Below are 18,048 nucleotides of genomic sequence, written 5' to 3'. Positions count from 1 at the left end.
GGCCTGGGGGATTGGCGTAGGCCATTGCTCCAGGCTACAAACCCGCGCAGCTGCTACTGTGCTGAACCCCAGGGCAGTTATCGAAACTGTAGACATTTGCGTGTAAACACAGACAGGGCACCATTAAAGTTGTAGAGAGCAGGGACTCCTCAGCTCCTTTATGATTGTAGGCTATCGCCGTCAGAGACACAGGCTACCAGTGACAACGCCACCACTGTGTAGCACCTGACCATTAAATGTTTTTTACACTTTCCTTGCACTTTTCGCACTGGTCCCATTAAGATGTAAGTGGCTGTCAACAAACCTTAACCTGGAGACTGACTCTGCTTCCCCCATCAGCAGAAGTGACAAAGGTACACAGGGCTGGTCTGGCTCTGCAGAAGTCTGCTTCCGAGAGCCCTCCGCAGGGTGGGCTGACACTCTGGCTCAGCACGTCTTCCTGTCTCACTCAACCCTTCTTTTACAGGCCTCCCCCCTCCTTGCCCCCTCCCCACCATGTGTGCTATGGTACCCACAAGCAGGTCAAAAGACAACTAGGAATTGGTTCTGTCCATCAAGTGGAGTTCAGGACAGAATTCACGTTGCCTTGGTAGCAAGCACCTTTACCCGATGAGCTATCCTACCACCTGTAGGGGTTATTTCCTCCCTAATTACCTAAGGCCTGCCATATGGGTGGCTTCTAAGTCCTGGTTTAACATCAGGACTCTCCAGTCTTTTATCCTATCTGTTACAAACTTACCTTAGGCAAGTCACTCAAGCCCCCTGCTGACAGACAAGGCTCAGAGACCTAGCAGCTCAATCAAAATACGTTTCTTGCCCAACTCCCAACAGGGGCAGCAGTCAGACGGCGGAAGGACGAGCCCAAACATCCTGCTCAAAGGAAAAACACCAAGCTACTTCAGACTCCGGTTTTATTACAGGACGTGCTGGGGACAGGGGACGAATGGCAGCTGGGGGTGTGCAGAGACATCGGATGAAGAGCAGAAAGCCCCGGCAATCAGTACCTTACATAGGGGCAGGGTTGCTCAGTGTGGAGTCCACTCTGGGCCCCTTGGAGGCTGGGTGGCACATGCACCATGCCTACAAGATGGCAGAGGCACTGCAAAGCTCTCAGGCGCCCCCTGTCTCTATAGGGCTTATGAAAAAACTGCCTCCCAGGACAGAGAATTTGGCAGAGCTGTGGTACTGACACCTCATCTATTCAGTAGGATGAGGAGACGTGATGATTTGAAAGGATTTCCTTCCCACCACAGGGGGAAATGAGCAGGGTGCTGTACCAGACAAAGCACCCCCAAACAAAACAACAAACCAAGACATAGCCTTTGGAGTCATGTGGATTTCAACTCTAGTCCTCTGAGTGACCCTGGGAAGTCACTTTGTTTCCCTGCGTGTCTATCTGAAAAACAGGCAATTTTCCAACTTTGTTGTAAGAACTTAGAAAATGTGTGCGATCTTCACAGAGAGCCCCTAGAGACTGACTTGGGTTCCATGTGGCGTCTCCAGAGGCAGGCAGGGGAGTAGGCAGGGCTCAGGGAAAGTCCACCTGCCTTCCTCTGAAGACTGAGGCCCTAGTGGGGCCAGGGGAGAGAGCTGGCTCCCGGGGAACTAACTGGCTGACATCAAGGCCTTGATGGGGTTAAGTTCAAAGCCGTTCTTAGGAATGTGGAGCACAGGATAGAGCTGGGGAAGTCCCGATCCTCGGAGGGCTGCTTGTAAAAGGCTGGAAGAGAAGGAAGGTGGGCATATTTCCCCCCTGTGTGTAACAGCAAGGACATCAGGCTGGATCCATTTGAGATTTCAGAACCAGCCATCATGCGGCTGCTGCTGGGGGAAGCCACTGCCCCCTTCTTTCTCCTCAGCGTTCAGATTTTTAAAAAAATATTATAAAGTGTGAGAAAGTTCATATAAAAACACTGTCCTGTGTGCATAAAAAAGACTGGCATGGTCAGCGGCTCAAGATGTGGACCGAGCCCCAAAAGTAGCCGAGGTGGCGGCCCAGTGGTGAGGGAGCTGCTGCAGAGTATCCCGGGGCCCAAACGGTGCTGGCTAGGAAAGGCTGTGTTGTCCTGGGGACGCTGGCTCCAGCAGTCCTGCCATGAACTTGTGCTTAGGACAGGTGGCAAGAACCTCCTCTCCCCCCACCTCCTCTTAGAACCCCACTGCACCTACTTCACAGTGAACTTCTCCACCACCACAGACAGGCCTGGGGCAGCTGTCAGTGCTCTGCAGGGCAGCAGTACGGCCTCTACTGTGGTAGAAGGACTCTGCACCGGCTCCAGCTGTGTCTCCAGCTGACAATGACCCCAGCTGGGGTACTGAGCACAGAAGGCTGCCTGGGGGATGGCAGGATAGAAGGCTCCAAAGGGCCATAGGGCTGGCATCCCGGCCCCCGGGGCCAAGCTCTTTGGTTCCTTTGGCTTGAAAGAGGAACCAAGAAGGAAGAGGCAGTCTGTCTTTCCCCACTCATTCACACTGAGGCACTGAAATAGATCACTGTGAAAGGTCCAGGGAGGTCACCCAGACCCTGTCTGGGGGTGGGGGGAGCTTGAGGAAGCATTTGGAGCCAGGTGAGTAGGGAAGAGCTTACAGTGGTAGCAGACTTTTGGCTCACTGACCTCACTGACGTGATAAGCCAGGCAGACCTGCTCATTTATCCGCCATCGCTCAGGCTGAGGGAAGGTGGCAGCCTCAGGTGACCTTGGACCTCTCTAGGCAACCTGGGAACGAGGTGGGGACCACTTCCAGTCTGAAATGGGCAGAGGGCACTGTGGCTCCTCCTCAGTGTGTGGATTCCGTCTGCCAGGTTTTCAACACGTCCCGTTTCTCTAGGACGCTAGGCACACTAGGGCTGGAGGAGGGGCAGGCCACGCCGGAGCCCCTCCCTCAGGAACTGCAGGTAAGTGGCCGTGGATGGGTCCTCAAAGGTCGAGGAGAAGCTGAAGACATTGTTCTCCTTGTCTTCAGGCTTCATGGAGGTGATGTCTAGGAAGTAGTTGGCGTTGATGTGGTGGACCTATGGGAAGGACTGGTGAGAACTGGGGAGCCCACCTCAGCCTCCACCAGCTTCACGCCGGGGTGAGGACAGACAGGCTCTCACGCCAAGGGTGTGCTGGCTGGAGCTGCCCAGGCCAGGCTGCTCCCGTGTAGCCATCTACTGTGGGTGTGCCCTCCGCACCCACTAAGCAAAAATCCCCACCTTTCACTGCCACCTCTTCCTCTATCCCTCTGCCTCACGAACGGCCTTTCTCTCGCCTGTCCTCATGGCCCCTGAACACCTGTCCAAATGCCCAGTGCTCAGGGAGCATCCTTAGCTCCTGTCTCCTCCAGCCAGAACGCCACTGTGTCCTCACCCTTCTGTGGAGCTTGGTGGAGTGGGCAGGCAGTGAGGAACAAGCGGGCGAGGCACAGGTGAGGAAACCAAGTGACAGAAGTGAGAAGCACGCCAGACAGTGACCTCAGGGCAAGCTCCTCAAGGTAGGAGCCGGTAACCATGAGCCGTGAGCTGACCGACTATCCCTCCAGGCCTTTCCTCCCTGGCTCCCCAGTACTTCCTGGACCTTTTCTCACCTTCGCGTGGACCAGCAAAGGCCTCAAGCACAGCTGTCCTTCCCTCTCTGTCCAGCACCAGCTTCCTGCTCCTGGCTACTACCCTCTAAAAGCTGACCAACTCACCCTCCCCCCAGCATCCCCCCGTAGCCCTGCCCTCCCCTTCTGGCCACACTGAGACTGAAGATGGGAAAGCTGCTCAGAGTTGGAGCCTCACTCTACTGCTCTGAAAATGGGCACATTTCCAAAGCTGTTGTGACCCGATGCCAGGCCCAGTCGGCCTTCCAACTGCCTGAGCTTCATTTCTGTTACTTCACTGTACGTGTGTGTGTGTGTGTGTGTGTGTGTGTTGTATGACGCTGCCCTCAGGTTACCTGCTCCACATGCGTGTCCACACCACACTGGGACTGGCATCGGGTCACAACAGCTTTGGAAATGTGCCCATTTTCAGAGCAGTAGAGTGAGGCTCCAACTCTGAGCAGCTTTCCCATCTTCAGTTTCAGTGTAGCCAGAAGGCGAGGGCAGGGCTACGGGGGGGATGTTGGGGGGAGGGTGAGTTGGTCAGCTTTTAGGGGGCGGTAGCCAGGAGCAGGAAGCTGGTGCTGGACGGAGAGGGTAGCTCGCAGGGAGGGAGGCAGGGATCTGGATCCTCAGCTCGAGCCAGGTCCTCTACCCTTCTTCTCTGGCCACAGTGGTCCAGGGAGCCCTCCATTGGGGACATGTAGACTCTGTTGTTACTATGTGCCTTGCTGTACCGTGCCCAAATCACCTCTGATGTCTGCTCAGGGTCACTAGGCCAGTGATGGAGATGAGGACAGCCTCAGACCAGCTGAGATGAGCTCAGGAAGAGACCACCTCCCACCCCTGTGTCCCGGCCCACCACCCATTGTCGCTGGGGACCTACCACAGTGCCGTTGGGCAAGCAGATCATCATCTCCACAGGGAAGCTGTACTTCTCCAGATGCAGGCCGGCCAGCTGCCTGTGGAGTGGGTTCTCCTGCTGGGCCTGTGGGCACAATGGCACCTCCTGGCATCCGGGCCCAGCACTGTCTTAGGGACTCCCACAGGCCGCTCTCCCTGACCCCTTGCTCACCTGCAGGTCTTCCAGCTCCTTTACCAGGGACCAGGTACTGATGAAGCTCTCATTGAGGAGCGTGAGGATGGGCGGGCTTTCCAGGACAGTCTCCCGGAGAGTCCGCCCCGAACCTGTTGAGGGCAGGGCCAAGGGTGAGTAACCCCAATTTCACAGCAAATGATCTCAGTTTGGATTAAACCCCTCGGGTTGCAAAATGTCTCCATGCCCAGGTGAAAGAGCAGGCCACACACCGGTATCCCAGCACTCAGGAGGCCAAGACAGAAGGTTGTCATGAAGTCAAGGCCAGCTCCATGGGCTACATGATAGGTGAGTTACAGGCTAGCCTAAGCTAGTGAGAGCCTGTCTCAAGAAATGACATAAATAACGAAAAGCCAAGAAACAGACTTTCAAGGAGTAGGTACTGTGGGATCAGCAAGAACACACTGGCCTCCTGAGCTGAGGCTAGGGCTGGGCCAGAGCTTGTTTTTTTATTTTAAGATTTATTTATTATTTATGTTATTCTGCCTGCATGTACGCCTGCACACCAGAAGAGGGCACAGGATCACATTATAGATGGCTGTGAGCCACAGTGTGGTTTCTGGGAATTGAACTCAGGACTTTTGGAAAAACAGTCGGTGCTCTTAACCGCTGAGCCATCTCTCCAGTCCCTGGCCCAGAGCTTGTTAATAGTGACCCACTGTTTTGTTTGTTTGTTTTTGAGACAGGGTTTATTTTGTATAGTGCTGGCTGTCCTGGAACTCACTCTGTAGAGCAGGCTGGCTTTGAACTCAGAGATCCACCTGCCTCTGCCTCCTGAGCACTGGGATTAAAGGTGTGCGCCACCGCCACCTGGCCAGTGACCAATTCTTAATCCAACTTGTTTCTCTGTCTCTAGGCCCTTTACACAGGCACTTTCTACCCAAAACCCTCTTCCTCCTGTCATGGGACAAACCCCTACTTGTCTCTCAAAGTCTCAGTTTAAATATCACTTTCTCTAAGAAGCTTTCCAACTGCCTGAGCTTCATTTCTGTTACTCCGCTATACGTATGTATGTGTGTATATGTGTGTGTGTGTGTGTGTGTGTGTGTGTGTGTGTGTGTGTTGTATGACACTGCCCTCAGGTTACCTGCTCCACATGCGTGTCCACACCACACTGGGACTGCAGCAGGTCCCACAGTGTTTGCTGAGTGACCAGATGATGGCAGGGACATTGTTTTTCTCATCTCTGGACACCGAGAGTTGTTCAGAAGGTCTCTGGTCAGCATTATGCATAAGAAACAACGCAGACACTGTTTTCCCTCTCACTTGTAGATTCTATTTCACAGACTTCAAGATACGCTGACGCCCAGTGTCATGACTGAGGAGTCGCTCTGCCCTTAATGAGCTCAGGGAGAGAAGCTGCTTGATAAACTTGGTCAAACACGCGTACACCTGCCTGGCCTGTTTTCTGCACTTAGCGTTGCCTTTATGCTCAGCGCAAGCTTCCCTGGGACCCCTTTCCTAGGTAGCACAAGTCTTCAGGGCTCCAAGTCCTCTTGTGCCTCATCCATAGGGTGTGGAGTCCCCCACTTCCCCTTAGAACTGACCAGGGGCTCCCTCACCTCAGCAGGACTGGTCGTCCAGGGCCCCCCACAGCAAGATGGAATGCACAAGTTTGTTTTCGGCCTTGGCTCTGTCAAAGGCCTCCATGAACGGCAGGTAGTTCACCTGTGGTCAAACCAAGACAGACGATACTGAGTGAGTGAGAGAGAGAGAGAGAGAGAGAGTGTGTGTATGTGAGAGAAGGGGCCTGAGTCACATGACCCTTCTCCAAGTTTAGACTAACAGACGGGAGTGCCATGCCTCAAGCTGGCCCTGTGCCCCAATGTTTCTGCACACTGCCCCTAACTAGACCAGAGCTCCCAGCCTCGGCCTCAGGGAGCCCTACCCTGGCCTCCATGCCAAGCCTCACCTTCTTGAAGGGGTACATGGCCACCTCCAGGCGCCGGGCAGCCTCCTCCCAGCTCAGCTCCTGGTGCCACCTGATCTCTTCAAACACAAACTGGAGGGGCTCTCCCGAGGGCAGTCGGCTGTCAATCATGTTCCCATCCTCATCCAGGATCACGGAGGGCACCGAGGGACCCGTAGCCTCCAGCTCCATCTGGGCCGGAAGTCAGTGGTGAGGGGTGTCTCAGAGCGGGGCCCTGAGAAACCTTCAGGTCTGCTCTGCAGAAGTGGGGAGACGGGGCTCAGGGCAAGGCCTTACAGCTGAACAGCTCCGAGTAGGGGCCCCTGAGTGGTCACCTGGGGTACGTAGCCGATGTCCACCTCCATGTTGCTGGTCTCACTGGCCCCATACAGCCACTCCATGTCCACATTCAGGGACCTGGGGATGGCCAGGGTAAAACAGCATCACCGCCGGAGCCCATCAGTCACACTGGAGCCAACCGGGGGTGTAACGCAAGCGGCTGCAGACACAGACCCCAGAGGCGTCCCTGGAATTTTGACAGCAGAGCCTGGGCCAGATCTAGCTCTGGCACGAGGGCTCTCACAGCATGAACCGCATACTGCTCGTGACCCTTTTTTGGCAGAGGCGGTCAGTGCCTCCCTGGAGGACACAGGATGAAGCAGCAGAAGTCTGGCTGGGTCGGTGCAATCTGAACGTCTGTCACAAGGGGGCGCCCCAGGACCGCCAAACAATGGTCTTTGCACGTGACTGACTACCCTCTGAGCTGTTCCTGTGGCCTAGTTCTTAGATGGGCCCAGAAGCAGCAGATCCTGGCTGGTTACCCACGGTTGTTATTCAGTCCAGGGCTCTGAAGCAGATACACTGAGGCCAGCTTCGCCCTAGCACTTGTTTAAACTCAGGAGGGCAGATGCACCACCATGTCTCTGCCCTGCCTCTCTAGGGAGGGAGAGAGAGCACTCTTAGTGGGTTCAGGCTCTCCCACCCATTGTTATCCCTGCCCCACGGGTGAAAAAGTCTACCTGGAAGGCAAGGAAACTGCGGGCCTTGCTCACAGCCACACAGCCCATTTTTGAACTGGGGCCTCAGAGGATTCCCAGTTCTTGTACAAGACTCTTGTGGGTCCACTTCTATCAGGAAAGACTTTCTTGAATCCACTCCCACCCCACCACCTCCTTGGTCCCCCAATCTCCTGAGGGGGCTGATCCGGACGGAACAGGAAATAATGGCATAAGGGCTCTCCCAGAAGTCCCACCAAGGCCCTGTGGTGACTGCCTTCCCTTAAGCCCTTACCTGCGCTACTTCCTTCTCTATCCAAGGGCTTTGACGAGATGTCATCTCCTCTGGGAAGCCTCCCTGGATGCCCAGTGGGCCCTGCCACTGTGCGGCTTGCATAGGCTAGGGTCATGTCTACCTAGGCTATCTTAGGAGGACAAGCCACACCAGTTTCAGTTTGCTGGCGGCTGTGGGACAACAATGAAGATCCTTGCTGGCTTGATGGGCCCTGGAGCCTTGGATCTGCGGTGATCCCACAGAGGTGGGGGAGAGTCCGGAGATATTGGTGAGAAGATGGTGGGACCATTTAGCAACAAGACCCTCCCAAGTGGGGGCGCTGGGGAGCGAGGGGAAGGGCAGAGATGGAAGGGCCCCTTAATGGCTGAGCTCAGAGAACTTAGCAGCAGCAGCATGTGGTAGCAGGGTGCAGAGGCTGTGCCAGGGCCAGCTCCTACCTGTGATTGGGCACGAACAGCCGGAAGTCACGGACATGCGTAGCATCCTTGGATAGGATGATATGGCCGGTGAACTGGCCCGGCGAGAACCAGAAGGGGAAGTCAGGAGGCTCGCTGAGCTGGAACTCGGCGTGGATCCTGTGGGGAACGGGTTTGCTAAGCCTGGACCCCTCCCCAAGCTCACCCAGAGCCTAGGGAGCCTAGGCCAGGCTCCTATAGAGTCAGGGAGAGGGAGAACGCAGGAGATCCTCCAAATGCCACTACCCTTGAAGGCTCAGTCTCTGTGCTGCCTTCCTTGGAAGCCCTGACGCTCCAGGGTGCGCCTGTGTGTGTGTGTGCGCGCGTGCATGGCTATGTGCGGTCCAGTCCATGGCTAAGCAAGTTCCAGGCACCTCTTATCAAACCATGTACCCTTCTTAGAAGTCTTTACGCCCCTGGGACTCAGAGAGCCCGAGCCCAGCAGGGAGGGAGGTGGTAAAGTTGGGCGCCTCTGGCTTGGCCTCCCTCGCTTCCAAGCATTGCGACACTCACCGGAACATCACTGTGTAGTAGGAGTCGCTGATGGCAGTCAGGCAGGCCACGGTGCCCTGAGGGGCAAAGCGCGTCTTCACGAAGGGGCGTGGGTGAAACATACTCAGCAGCCGGTGGATGATGACCTAGGGACAGCAGTGAGACCCTAGCTGGCTTGTTGGGCCCTGGGGCCTGGATCTCTAAGCCGAGGGTCAGCTCCAGACCTGAAGACCCGGAGGGAGGGAGCCTGGAGGGGAGGGATGCCTGGTGCCCGGGTCCAGGTTCACACAGGAAGGGCTACTCCTGAGCCAGAGCCAGGCAGCCACTCCCCGTGCTGCCATTACCTCCTTGCCCTTGGGCGGCGGTGGGTAGAAGCGGTTGTTGGACAAATAGCCTGTGAAGACGCTCAGCTCGCCAGGGATGATCCACCAGGGCTGGCCCAGCTCCTGACCTGGAGGGGGCAGGAAGGGCCGGAAATGGCGGGCGGCAAACACCTCGCTGGGTGAGGCTGCGGTCGTCCAGTTTCGGAGGCCTGACAGGGCGAGGCGGGAGACCTGGGGCGGGGAAGCCAAGGCTTTAGGATGCCCTGTCTATGCTCCTCAAGCATGGCCAGACCATAGGCTGGGACAGCAGAGAAAGCACAGGGAAGGTCATGTCAGCGATGGCCACAAGCTTAGCACTGTTCCCATAGAGAGAGGCCATCTTATACACACAAACACACACAGACACAGACACACACACATACACACGCCCTGTCCTGGCTTCAGTGGCTTCTCAGGCCCGGCGCAGGACAGGGTAGCTTACCCAGGGTGGGCAGCTGAGGTGCCACCTGTACTAGAACAGGGTGGTGGAGCTCTGGGCTTTATACAGGTCCACCCTCATCCCCTGTATAAGCTTTACCTGGTCCCAGGTGCCAGGCCCTGCCCCAGGTTGCTGGCTCTCTCAGGCAGCCATGCTTTCTGTTCCCTAATCCCCTGGTATCTCCCTAACCACAGCTGACCAGAGTTTCAGTTTGTTGTTGAGGTCTGTGGCCCTTTGTTACAGCCCTTCATCCGCAGCTCCTCCGTGATCTATACAGGCAGGTGCTGTGCCTCTTGAAGCAGCATTACCAGGACAGGAGGGCGCCATCCCTTTAGGGATCTAGCTTACTGGGAAAGGACACTGCCAATCCTTGCTGGGCAGTGGCCCCTCCATCCCTCTCCACCTCCACAGTGGCCAAAGATGCAGGCTTGGAGGGAGGCAGAAGGAAGAGGAGGAGGAAGAAGAGGAGAAATGGTCCAGGGAGCTCTCATCCAAAGGAATCAAACAGGCAGGTGCTCAAGGATGGGCCAGGCTAGGCTGCCTGCTTGCTGCCTCTGCTCACAGGCCGGCCAACCCTGCAGGGCCCTGCCAGGGGAGGGGGTTCTGGGCTGTGGCAGGGTAAGGGCACTGCTCTGCCTCCCTGAGTCTCCCTGGTTCCTCTCCCGGCACCATTCCTACCACTGCCAGGAGCCATCTGCTGGGCAAGGCCATCACCTTCCACTCCAGGTCTCCCCAAGAAGGTCGAACCTGTTTCCACTTGCAGAAGTTCCCCTGACATGCCCCGGCCATCACAGTGCTCTCTCCCAAGTGTCGTTACTCCCTCTACTCTTGCAGCCCTCACTTGGGCAAACAGTGTCCCCAGCCAGGACTTTGAGTCACCTGCTCTGCGCCCCGCTTTTCATCAGCAGCCACTCCCTACTCTTTCCTCCTGTGTGTCCTCCAAGGCTGTTCCCCCCACCCATCCCCCACTCTACCCATCGCCCCCTCCACCTACTGCAGGAACTGGTCTGCTTGTACCGGCACCCCCAGCCCCAGCCGGCAGAACACACATCCAATTTCACAACCGACCCACTGAGGCATTTTGCTTCTGCAGAACAAGAGCTAAAAGTCAGGCAAAGAGACCCTCAGCAAGCTCGCCTCCTACTGCCCCGGTAGCCAGCGTGCCACTCACAGGCCCTGGGCCAGCCACACCTGCCCTCTGGCCTGCCTGCCACCTTTCGCCACAGGCTCTTGCTCATGCGGAGGTGGGCCTTCGCTGAGCAGGTAACAGGCCGGGCACCGGGTGACAGCTGTTCACAGACCGAATAGGAAGGAAACCCAGAGGACCTGGTAAGAGGTGACAGCCAGTAGGGTTGGGGCGGGGGTGGGGCAAGATGCTGCAATGGGGTCACCGTGTCCTCAGGGCCTTGAGCTGGGAAGAAGCTTGCAACACAAACACCTGTCTGCTCCCCCCCGCCCGGCTCATCCTCCCCCACAGTCCCTGCCGGAGGCTGAACTGCACATCCAGGTCACCAGCATTTGACACATGCCAGGAGCTGGCTAGGGGGTCCAGGAGACGGACTGGCAGAAAGTGCCCATCCCCATCCGTCAGATGTCAGCCCTGCCAGGAAGCTCTCCTAGACTTCCCTGTGCAGGGGAGGTGCTCCTGCAGACACCCCCTCCTCCCTGTTCTCCCACCAGACCAAACCGGGAAGCAAGCGCAGCCTTTTAAATGCAGTGGGCACACGAGGGACCCTGACAGGGGTGAGGAAGATGGCACAGAGGTTCCATCTCAGGAGCAAGTGCACACAGGCAGTATCGGCTGCCCCTCCTGAGCCGTCACCCAGCCCGACTCACCCCTAGGAAGCCATCTTTGCTCTTGGTCATGGTCTCTGTGAGCAGAGGCTGGAACCGGGCTTCTATGGTGAGCGTCTCCTCACTGGGGTCATGAGACAGCTGCTCTTCCTCGTAGTTGGCCACAGGAACAGACCCTGTGAAACAGAGGTGGCTGGAGAGGCCCTGCCCTTGGTCCCCAGGCCTCATTTCTCTCAGGATGCCCGTGACAAGGGAGCTAGGGTTAGTTAAGTCACCAAAGTTAGTCACGGGGCTATGTTGTCACCAAAGTGGTGAACACTGTGTGGGATTCTGCTTTGACCACAGCCCAGGAGTGGATGATGTCCTTAGCAACTCCATTTCACAAACAAGTGGAGATGAAGTCACTTCCCTATTGTCACATACTAGGCAAGGGGAGGGAGGAGTCAGGACTCAAAGCCAGGCCTGTGTCACTCGGAATCCATGATTGGTTATGGCCCCCTTCTGGATCTTAGGGGACTGTGCGGGACTCAGTCAAGGGAATCTTAGCAACCAGAAAAGCAAGACATAGGGCTGTGGGGCTCTGACGTCACTGGATGAGCACCGGTGGGCAGAGTCTTGACCTGCTTCTCCCTGCCCTTCAGGCTGGCTTGGCCTCCCTGCGTGAGGAGTTTAGGGCTGGCTGATTTCTCCGCTCTCCCGTAAGGACATGCAAAGTCCCTCATATTTTCTGTGTGGATGGAGCCAGGATGCAGGATTAAGGGGAGAAAAGCCGGCTATGGAAGCTACGACAGAGTGGTCTTCTATGACAGAATGAAGCATGCTAGCCCTGCCCTACGGACTCCCAGGAGACAATATCCGCGCTTGGTGGCACTTGGGACCAGCCAAGCTAAATGGGGGTGCATCATAGGTACCCCAGAGCCAACCGGAGCCATCCATCAGGCACGCAGGCTGCCTGGTCACAGTTCAGTGCTCAACGCCCACCTCTGCCTACAGGTGGGCCAACAGGAGCCTTCAGGGGTTACACTCAGAAACCTGCCCTTTGAATTAGCACTCCACAGCAACCGTGTTCAAAGACCACTTTGGGGCAGGAGAGATGGCTCAGCAAGACAGCTCGGCTCAGTGGGTAAGGCACTGTAAGCCTGACCTGAGTTCTATCCCTGAAACATGTACCGTATGAAAACACAAGAAAGGCTCTGCCTCAACAGGGCGGAGGAAAGAGCCTTCCAAAAGCTGTGCATACGTGTAAGAGACAATTTTTATATGACTGTTGTTCTTTCTTTCCTTTTTGTTTTCTTGAGACAGCATTTCTCTGTGTAACCCTGGCTACCCTGGAACTCACTGTGTAGACCAGGCTGGTGTCGAACTCAGAGATCCACCTGCCTCTGCCTGCTGCGTGCTGAGATCAAAGGCGTGCGCCACCACACCTGGCTTTGATGTTCTTTATCTGAGACAATTTTTAGGCTGGCCTGGAACTTGCTGTGGAGAGCCGGGTGGCCTACGATTTGGGGTACTATTCCCTCTCTGCCTCCTGAAGTGTGTGCCACCACTCCCAGCCAGTAAGACTTTAAAAGAGCAATCTGGAAGCGGCAGAGAAAAGGAGAGAGGATTCTGCAGCGTAATTATTGTAATTATTAGTTTGCCTTACATACTGAACGACTTTAGCGGTAATTATTAAGAATAACTGTGCTGCTGGGTGTGGTGGCGCACACCTTTGATCTCAGCACGCAGCAGGCAGAGGCAGGTGGATCTCTGAGTTCGACACCAGCCTGGTCTACACAGTGAGTCCTAGGAAACCAGGGCTACACAGAGAAACCCCATCTCGAAAAACAAACAAATAAACAAACAAACAGTAACTGGGCCCTCCGTGGCCCATGCCTTTTTTGTTGTTGCTGTAGACAGCCTGTCTCAAACAAACAAAACAAATATAACCCAACATGGTGTTACAGACCTATAATCTCAGCTACTTGGAAAGCTGAGGCAGGAGAACCTAAAGGTCAAGACTAGCCCGGACTCTAGAGTGAGCTGAAGGCCAGCTTAGTGAGACTATATTTCAAAATTAAAAAGTAAAAGACAGGACTGGAGCGATGGTTCGGTAGTTAGGAGCACTGGTTGCCCTCCCAGAAGACCTGGGTTCAATTCCCAGCTCCCACATGGTGGCTCAGGGCTGTCTGTAACTCCAGCTCCTGAGGCTCTGATGCCCTCTTCTGCCCTCTGAGGGTACTTCACTCACAAGGTGCATGTACACACAGACACACACACAAACAAAATAAAACTTAAAGTTTGCATTTTCACCTGACCATCCTCCTCTAGCAGTGACTGAAGGCCCCTGGGCCATCAGGCGACCACCCTTCACAGCCATCCTGAAGCTGGCGCACCCATGACCGTACCATGGTGGGCCCACCCTTGAGAGGACTCGCCTTTGTCCTCCCCCCACCTCTCACTCTCTGGCAGGCTTCCTCAGGTACCTGGTGCCCATCTGGGTGGCTAAGATCAGAAGTTTGAGAAGCAGAAGAAGATCGAACTGGGGACATTGAGGCAAGAGGCCTATAAGCGAGAAGCCTGCCCAGGCTATCCGGCTCACGGAGATGCCCTCTCAAAGGCTTCAGCCTGTAGGTAGCTCAGTGATAACGCATCTGAGTCGTGTAAGCCACACTAGCTCCAAAGGTGGGGGTGGGGCATCAGCGGCCGCTAGGGAGATGGCCCACAAGGGAGCACTTGTGTCACAAAGCATGAGTTCAGATCCCCAGAACCCATGTGACAAGGCAGGCAGGATGTCGCGCACCTGCAATCCCAGCCCTGTAAGAGGTGGAGATGAGGGGAACCCCTGGCCACTGGCTGCCCACCAGCCTGGGTGTGTGGAGGAGCTCCGGGCTAGAGAGGCTCTGCCTCAAAGGGAAGGTGAAAGACACACAGCCGGGACGGGAGGGAACAAGTGCTTTATGATTTACTTATTTGAGACTCAGGTTATCTTCTCTCCCCTTCATCTTCAGAGGAGCAGCAGCTGCGCCGGGGCAGCGCTGGCTAGCAGGACCCGGGAGCCTTCGGAGCAGTGGAAACAGCTGTGACTCCTGCTCCCTGACTGTCCGACTGTTGGCCCTTACACACTGACTACTGGATCCTGTGAGCCAGGGCAGGGCCCTGCAATCAGGGGGTCAGGTCTAACCTGGCTCTCTGCCTTCTAGCCTGGCGAACCCGCCTGAGTCTTCATCACCTCAAGTAGAGCTAGCAGGACAGTGTCCCCCTCCCCAGGCCTGTGCCAGGTATAAAGGCTGAACCTCTAGGAGGTGCTTCAAGTCGCTGATGTGGCAGGGAAGGGAAGGTGGCGGAGGGCTGCTAGTGTCACCACTCACAAACACGACTGAAATGGGCGTGGGTGCCAAAGCTGCTCATGCGCCCACCAGCCAGAAAGTGGGGCTGGGGGCTGGGTAGGAGCCCCAACCTGGTACAGGCTTCCCACCGAGTGCCTGGCCCCTCTGGTACCTGTCAGCTTCTCCGCAATGGGTTTGAACTCCTCCGGGCTGATGTACATATCCTGGTCAGTGTCCAGGGAGGAAAAAAGAAAGAGGCCATCTGTCCCCAGGGCCTTCAACGCCGATTCCTGTTGGGGAGGAAGGGGCTGGACTGAACGCCCTGACAGGCCCCAAACTCCCCGTTCCAGTCCCGAGCAGGCAGCCGCTTCCTCATGCAGCAGCTCTCACCATCCTCTCCCAGGGTCCCCTCCACACTGGCCGCCCATTTGTTCAGATGTCACCTCTCAACAACCCCAGAGTTCCTTGTCTCCTTTTCAGTCGCTGCTGGTCCCCCGCTTCACTCCACGCCCTCATCCATTGTCTACTCCCCTCCCTCCCCTTCCAAAGGCCCAGTCCTACTTCCTACCCTGTCCGGGCCACTGTCCCCTCCAACCTCCCCGGTTCCCCCCCTCCGGAGTCAGGGGCAGAGTTTTACTCTGCGCCGCCGTCCCGGGCGGCCCCGGCCCCCCTCCCCATCCTGCCCCCTCCGACCTGCCGCGCGGCCGCCTGGGCGTCGGCGAGGAGCGCGCAGGCCCGGGCGGCGGCGGCGGCGGCCACGGCGACCAGCAGGGCCCCGAGCAGCGCCAGGGCGCGGGCGCGGCGGCGGGGAGGCGCGGGATGCGCGCCGGGGTCCGGGCTGTGCGGGCGGCGCGCGGCGGGGTGGGCCCGGCCCATGGCGGCGGCTCCCGGGGCTGCGGGCGTCTGCGGGGACCGGGAACGCGCGGCGCGGCCGGCGCGGGGCGGAGCCGGGAAGGGAGGGCGTCCGCCGAGCCGACTGCCGGCCCATCGCTGCCCCGGAGGGGGGGGGGGGGAGAGGGAGGCCCCAGAGCGCGGCGCCTTTCAGCCCACCCACAGCCCCTCTGTCCTCAACTCTCTGTCTGTCCGTCTCTCTCTCTCATATTGTTCTAGACATCCTGTTACTCTGTAGCTCAGGCTAGCTCGGAACTCGAGTGCTGTCCAAGCTGGCCTTGAACTTGCGATGATCCTCCTGCCTTTGTCTACTGATCACCCTCACCCCCCCATACCTTCAAGTATGATTACCCTCACCCCCCTCACACACATATCTTCAAGTATGATCACCCCTACTCACCCCCTCCCCCTTTCTTCCTCCCTTCCATGCAGAGTTCAGTTTTTCAGAATGTGTGTGCCATTTTCGACGAACGCCGTTGGAATCATGCTCTAAACTACTTGGGTAGGGCTGGAAAGGACGCATGGGGATGGTGGGCTGTTGTGTAGAAGCTTCAGGTTGTGAACTCCCATCCCCAGCGCCCACGGTAGAAAGCCAGATGTGCCTGCACACATCTGTCTGTAATATAAGGCCTGGCAGGAAGATCCCCGGGACTTGCTGGCCAGTCAGCCTAGCCAAGAGGTGAGGGACCCTGCTGTAGAGGAAGATGCTGACCCCTGGCACGCGCATGTGCACACTCACAGAAGCAGGTCTCCACAAACCCACTTTAAAATACCAGAACAGAGCATGGCTGAACAGGTTTTAGCCACACGTAAAAATGAGGCGGATGCTCGGTGGTCTCCAGTGATGGCTGGACCAGGCCTGTTCTCCTTAGTGTCTTTAGACAGCTAGAGCATAAGGAACCAAGGAGGGAGGCCGCACCTCACGTTCAAGGTGGAGCTGAAGGGCCCCGAGCTCAGATTGGTCATCCACAGGTGCTGAGCCCTGAGCCTCTTCTTCACAGCCCAGGGACAAGGCTTCCTCCCCTTCTGGGATTCACGGAGAGAGGGTGTCAATGGCCCTGGGGCTGCATCCTCCTCGGCAGGTGGGGCTGGAGCTGGCTGACTCGGGGAATAGCTCCCCGTGCTCCCCGGAGAACACCGGCCATGTTCAGGGAAGGGCCTTAGCAAAGGAACGGATGCAGTGGGTGGAAAGGCTTCCCTATCGGCCCACCCCCAGGAGATCTACTTCCTGCCGGGCTCCTTTTAGTTATATCCAGCTCCAAAGCCCCAACGTGCCTCCTCTTTCCCAGACGCCAGTGACCGCGAGGTTCCAGACACACTTCAGTCTACAAGAAAGAGTGTAGCCCCTGGAGACCACCACCTACTCCTGTGACCCAGCGACCCCTGGTGTGCATGTGCAAACGGATCCCAGGCTGAGCTAGGGCATTGGCTGGTTCATAATAAAGCCTTATTTTGTTTCTGAGCCACCTACCTAGGTGAAGTCTGTCTGTCTGTTTGCTTAATTGTCTTGTTTTATGTGTTTGTTTTGTTTTGAGCCAAGGTTTCTCTGTGTAGCCCTGGCTGTTCTGGAACTCACTTTGTAGACTAGGCTGGCCTCAAACTTACAGAGATCCGCCTGCCTCTATCTCTAAGTGCTGGGATTAAAAGCTTGTGCCACCATGCCCCACCCAAGTTTGCTTGGTTTTTGTTGAGCTCTTTTGGGGGCTGAAGAGATGGATCAGCTGCGATTGCACAGCCACTGGGACCTGAGTTCGGATCCCCGGCATTGGTGTAAAAAGTCAGTGTAGAGTCCACTGTGATCCCAGCGCTGGGTGCCCAGTGGTGGTGGTGGTGGGGGGTGTCCCAGGACTCACAGCCAGCAAGCCTAGAGGATTGGATTGGTGAGCTCCCGGGTTCAGTGAGTGAGAGGCCCTGTCTCAGAGCATGAGGCGGTGAGCAAGGCTTGGCTTTGCTGATATTCTCTGGGCACTTTGGTCCCCAGCCGTCACCTGCCATGAAGGCAGGGCCTTGTGTCCCCCGTTCAGGGCCTTCCAGAGGTGGGGACTCCACAGTGTCCGTTGGCTAGGCGGCTTCCAGGAACGTACCAGGACTGCAGGCCTGGCCTAGCCTGGCCCTGTGCTCCGCCTACACATTCTCAGAGGACGGGGAGGGCCTGACATGTGGTGTTGGCGTCCTGGGCTCCTAACTGTGCCACTTCCAACTCATTACCGCTAATGTTTGGGGACGCCCTCCATAAAACAGATGCCGTTAGAGAACCAAGTTCTGCTCTGCTCGGAAGTGCCGCTAACACGGTGCAGAGCAGGTCAGGAGGGAAGAAGATTGATGAGCCGGGTCCCCAGAAAACAAACGAGGGGAGATGGCTTTGCCAGGCTCCTTTTATTTATCACACTGGGTTTTTTGTTTTTTTTTTTTTGCTAAAGGCATAGATTCCCTGCTACTCTCTGCTGC

The 18,048-nt window shown here is 56.7% G+C and overlaps 1 protein-coding gene across 2 annotated transcripts; it reads right to left on the bottom strand.

Annotated features, from left to right (window-relative positions):
* Nucleotides 1-894: 894 nt before the first annotated feature.
* Nucleotides 895-15,642, bottom strand: Selenon (selenoprotein N). 2 transcript variants are annotated; one of them, XM_060379324.1, is made up of 13 exons: nucleotides 15,403-15,642; nucleotides 14,882-14,999; nucleotides 11,444-11,577; nucleotides 9,151-9,360; nucleotides 8,828-8,952; nucleotides 8,297-8,434; nucleotides 6,905-6,986; nucleotides 6,573-6,761; nucleotides 6,223-6,328; nucleotides 4,640-4,752; nucleotides 4,451-4,552; nucleotides 3,921-4,073; nucleotides 895-3,013 (listed from the first exon to the last, which is right to left on the bottom strand). In XM_060379324.1, the coding sequence occupies exons 1-13, from the start codon at nucleotides 15,583-15,585 to the stop codon at nucleotides 2,843-2,845; spliced, it is 1,824 nt and encodes a 607-aa protein (XP_060235307.1). In that variant the 5' UTR covers nucleotides 15,586-15,642; the 3' UTR covers nucleotides 895-2,842. The 2 variants fall into 2 exon arrangements, with proteins under 2 accessions (XP_060235307.1, XP_021498899.1); XM_021643224.2 differs by lacking the exon at nucleotides 3,921-4,073 and having other exon boundaries at nucleotides 15,403-15,637.
* Nucleotides 15,643-18,048: the final 2,406 nt, after the last annotated feature.

The sequence above is a fragment of the Meriones unguiculatus genome, chromosome 3 (genome assembly GCF_030254825.1).
Source record: "Meriones unguiculatus strain TT.TT164.6M chromosome 3, Bangor_MerUng_6.1, whole genome shotgun sequence".
Lineage (NCBI taxonomy): Eukaryota > Metazoa > Chordata > Mammalia > Rodentia > Muridae > Meriones > Meriones unguiculatus.
This window is presented reverse-complemented; position numbering and strand designations above follow the sequence as displayed.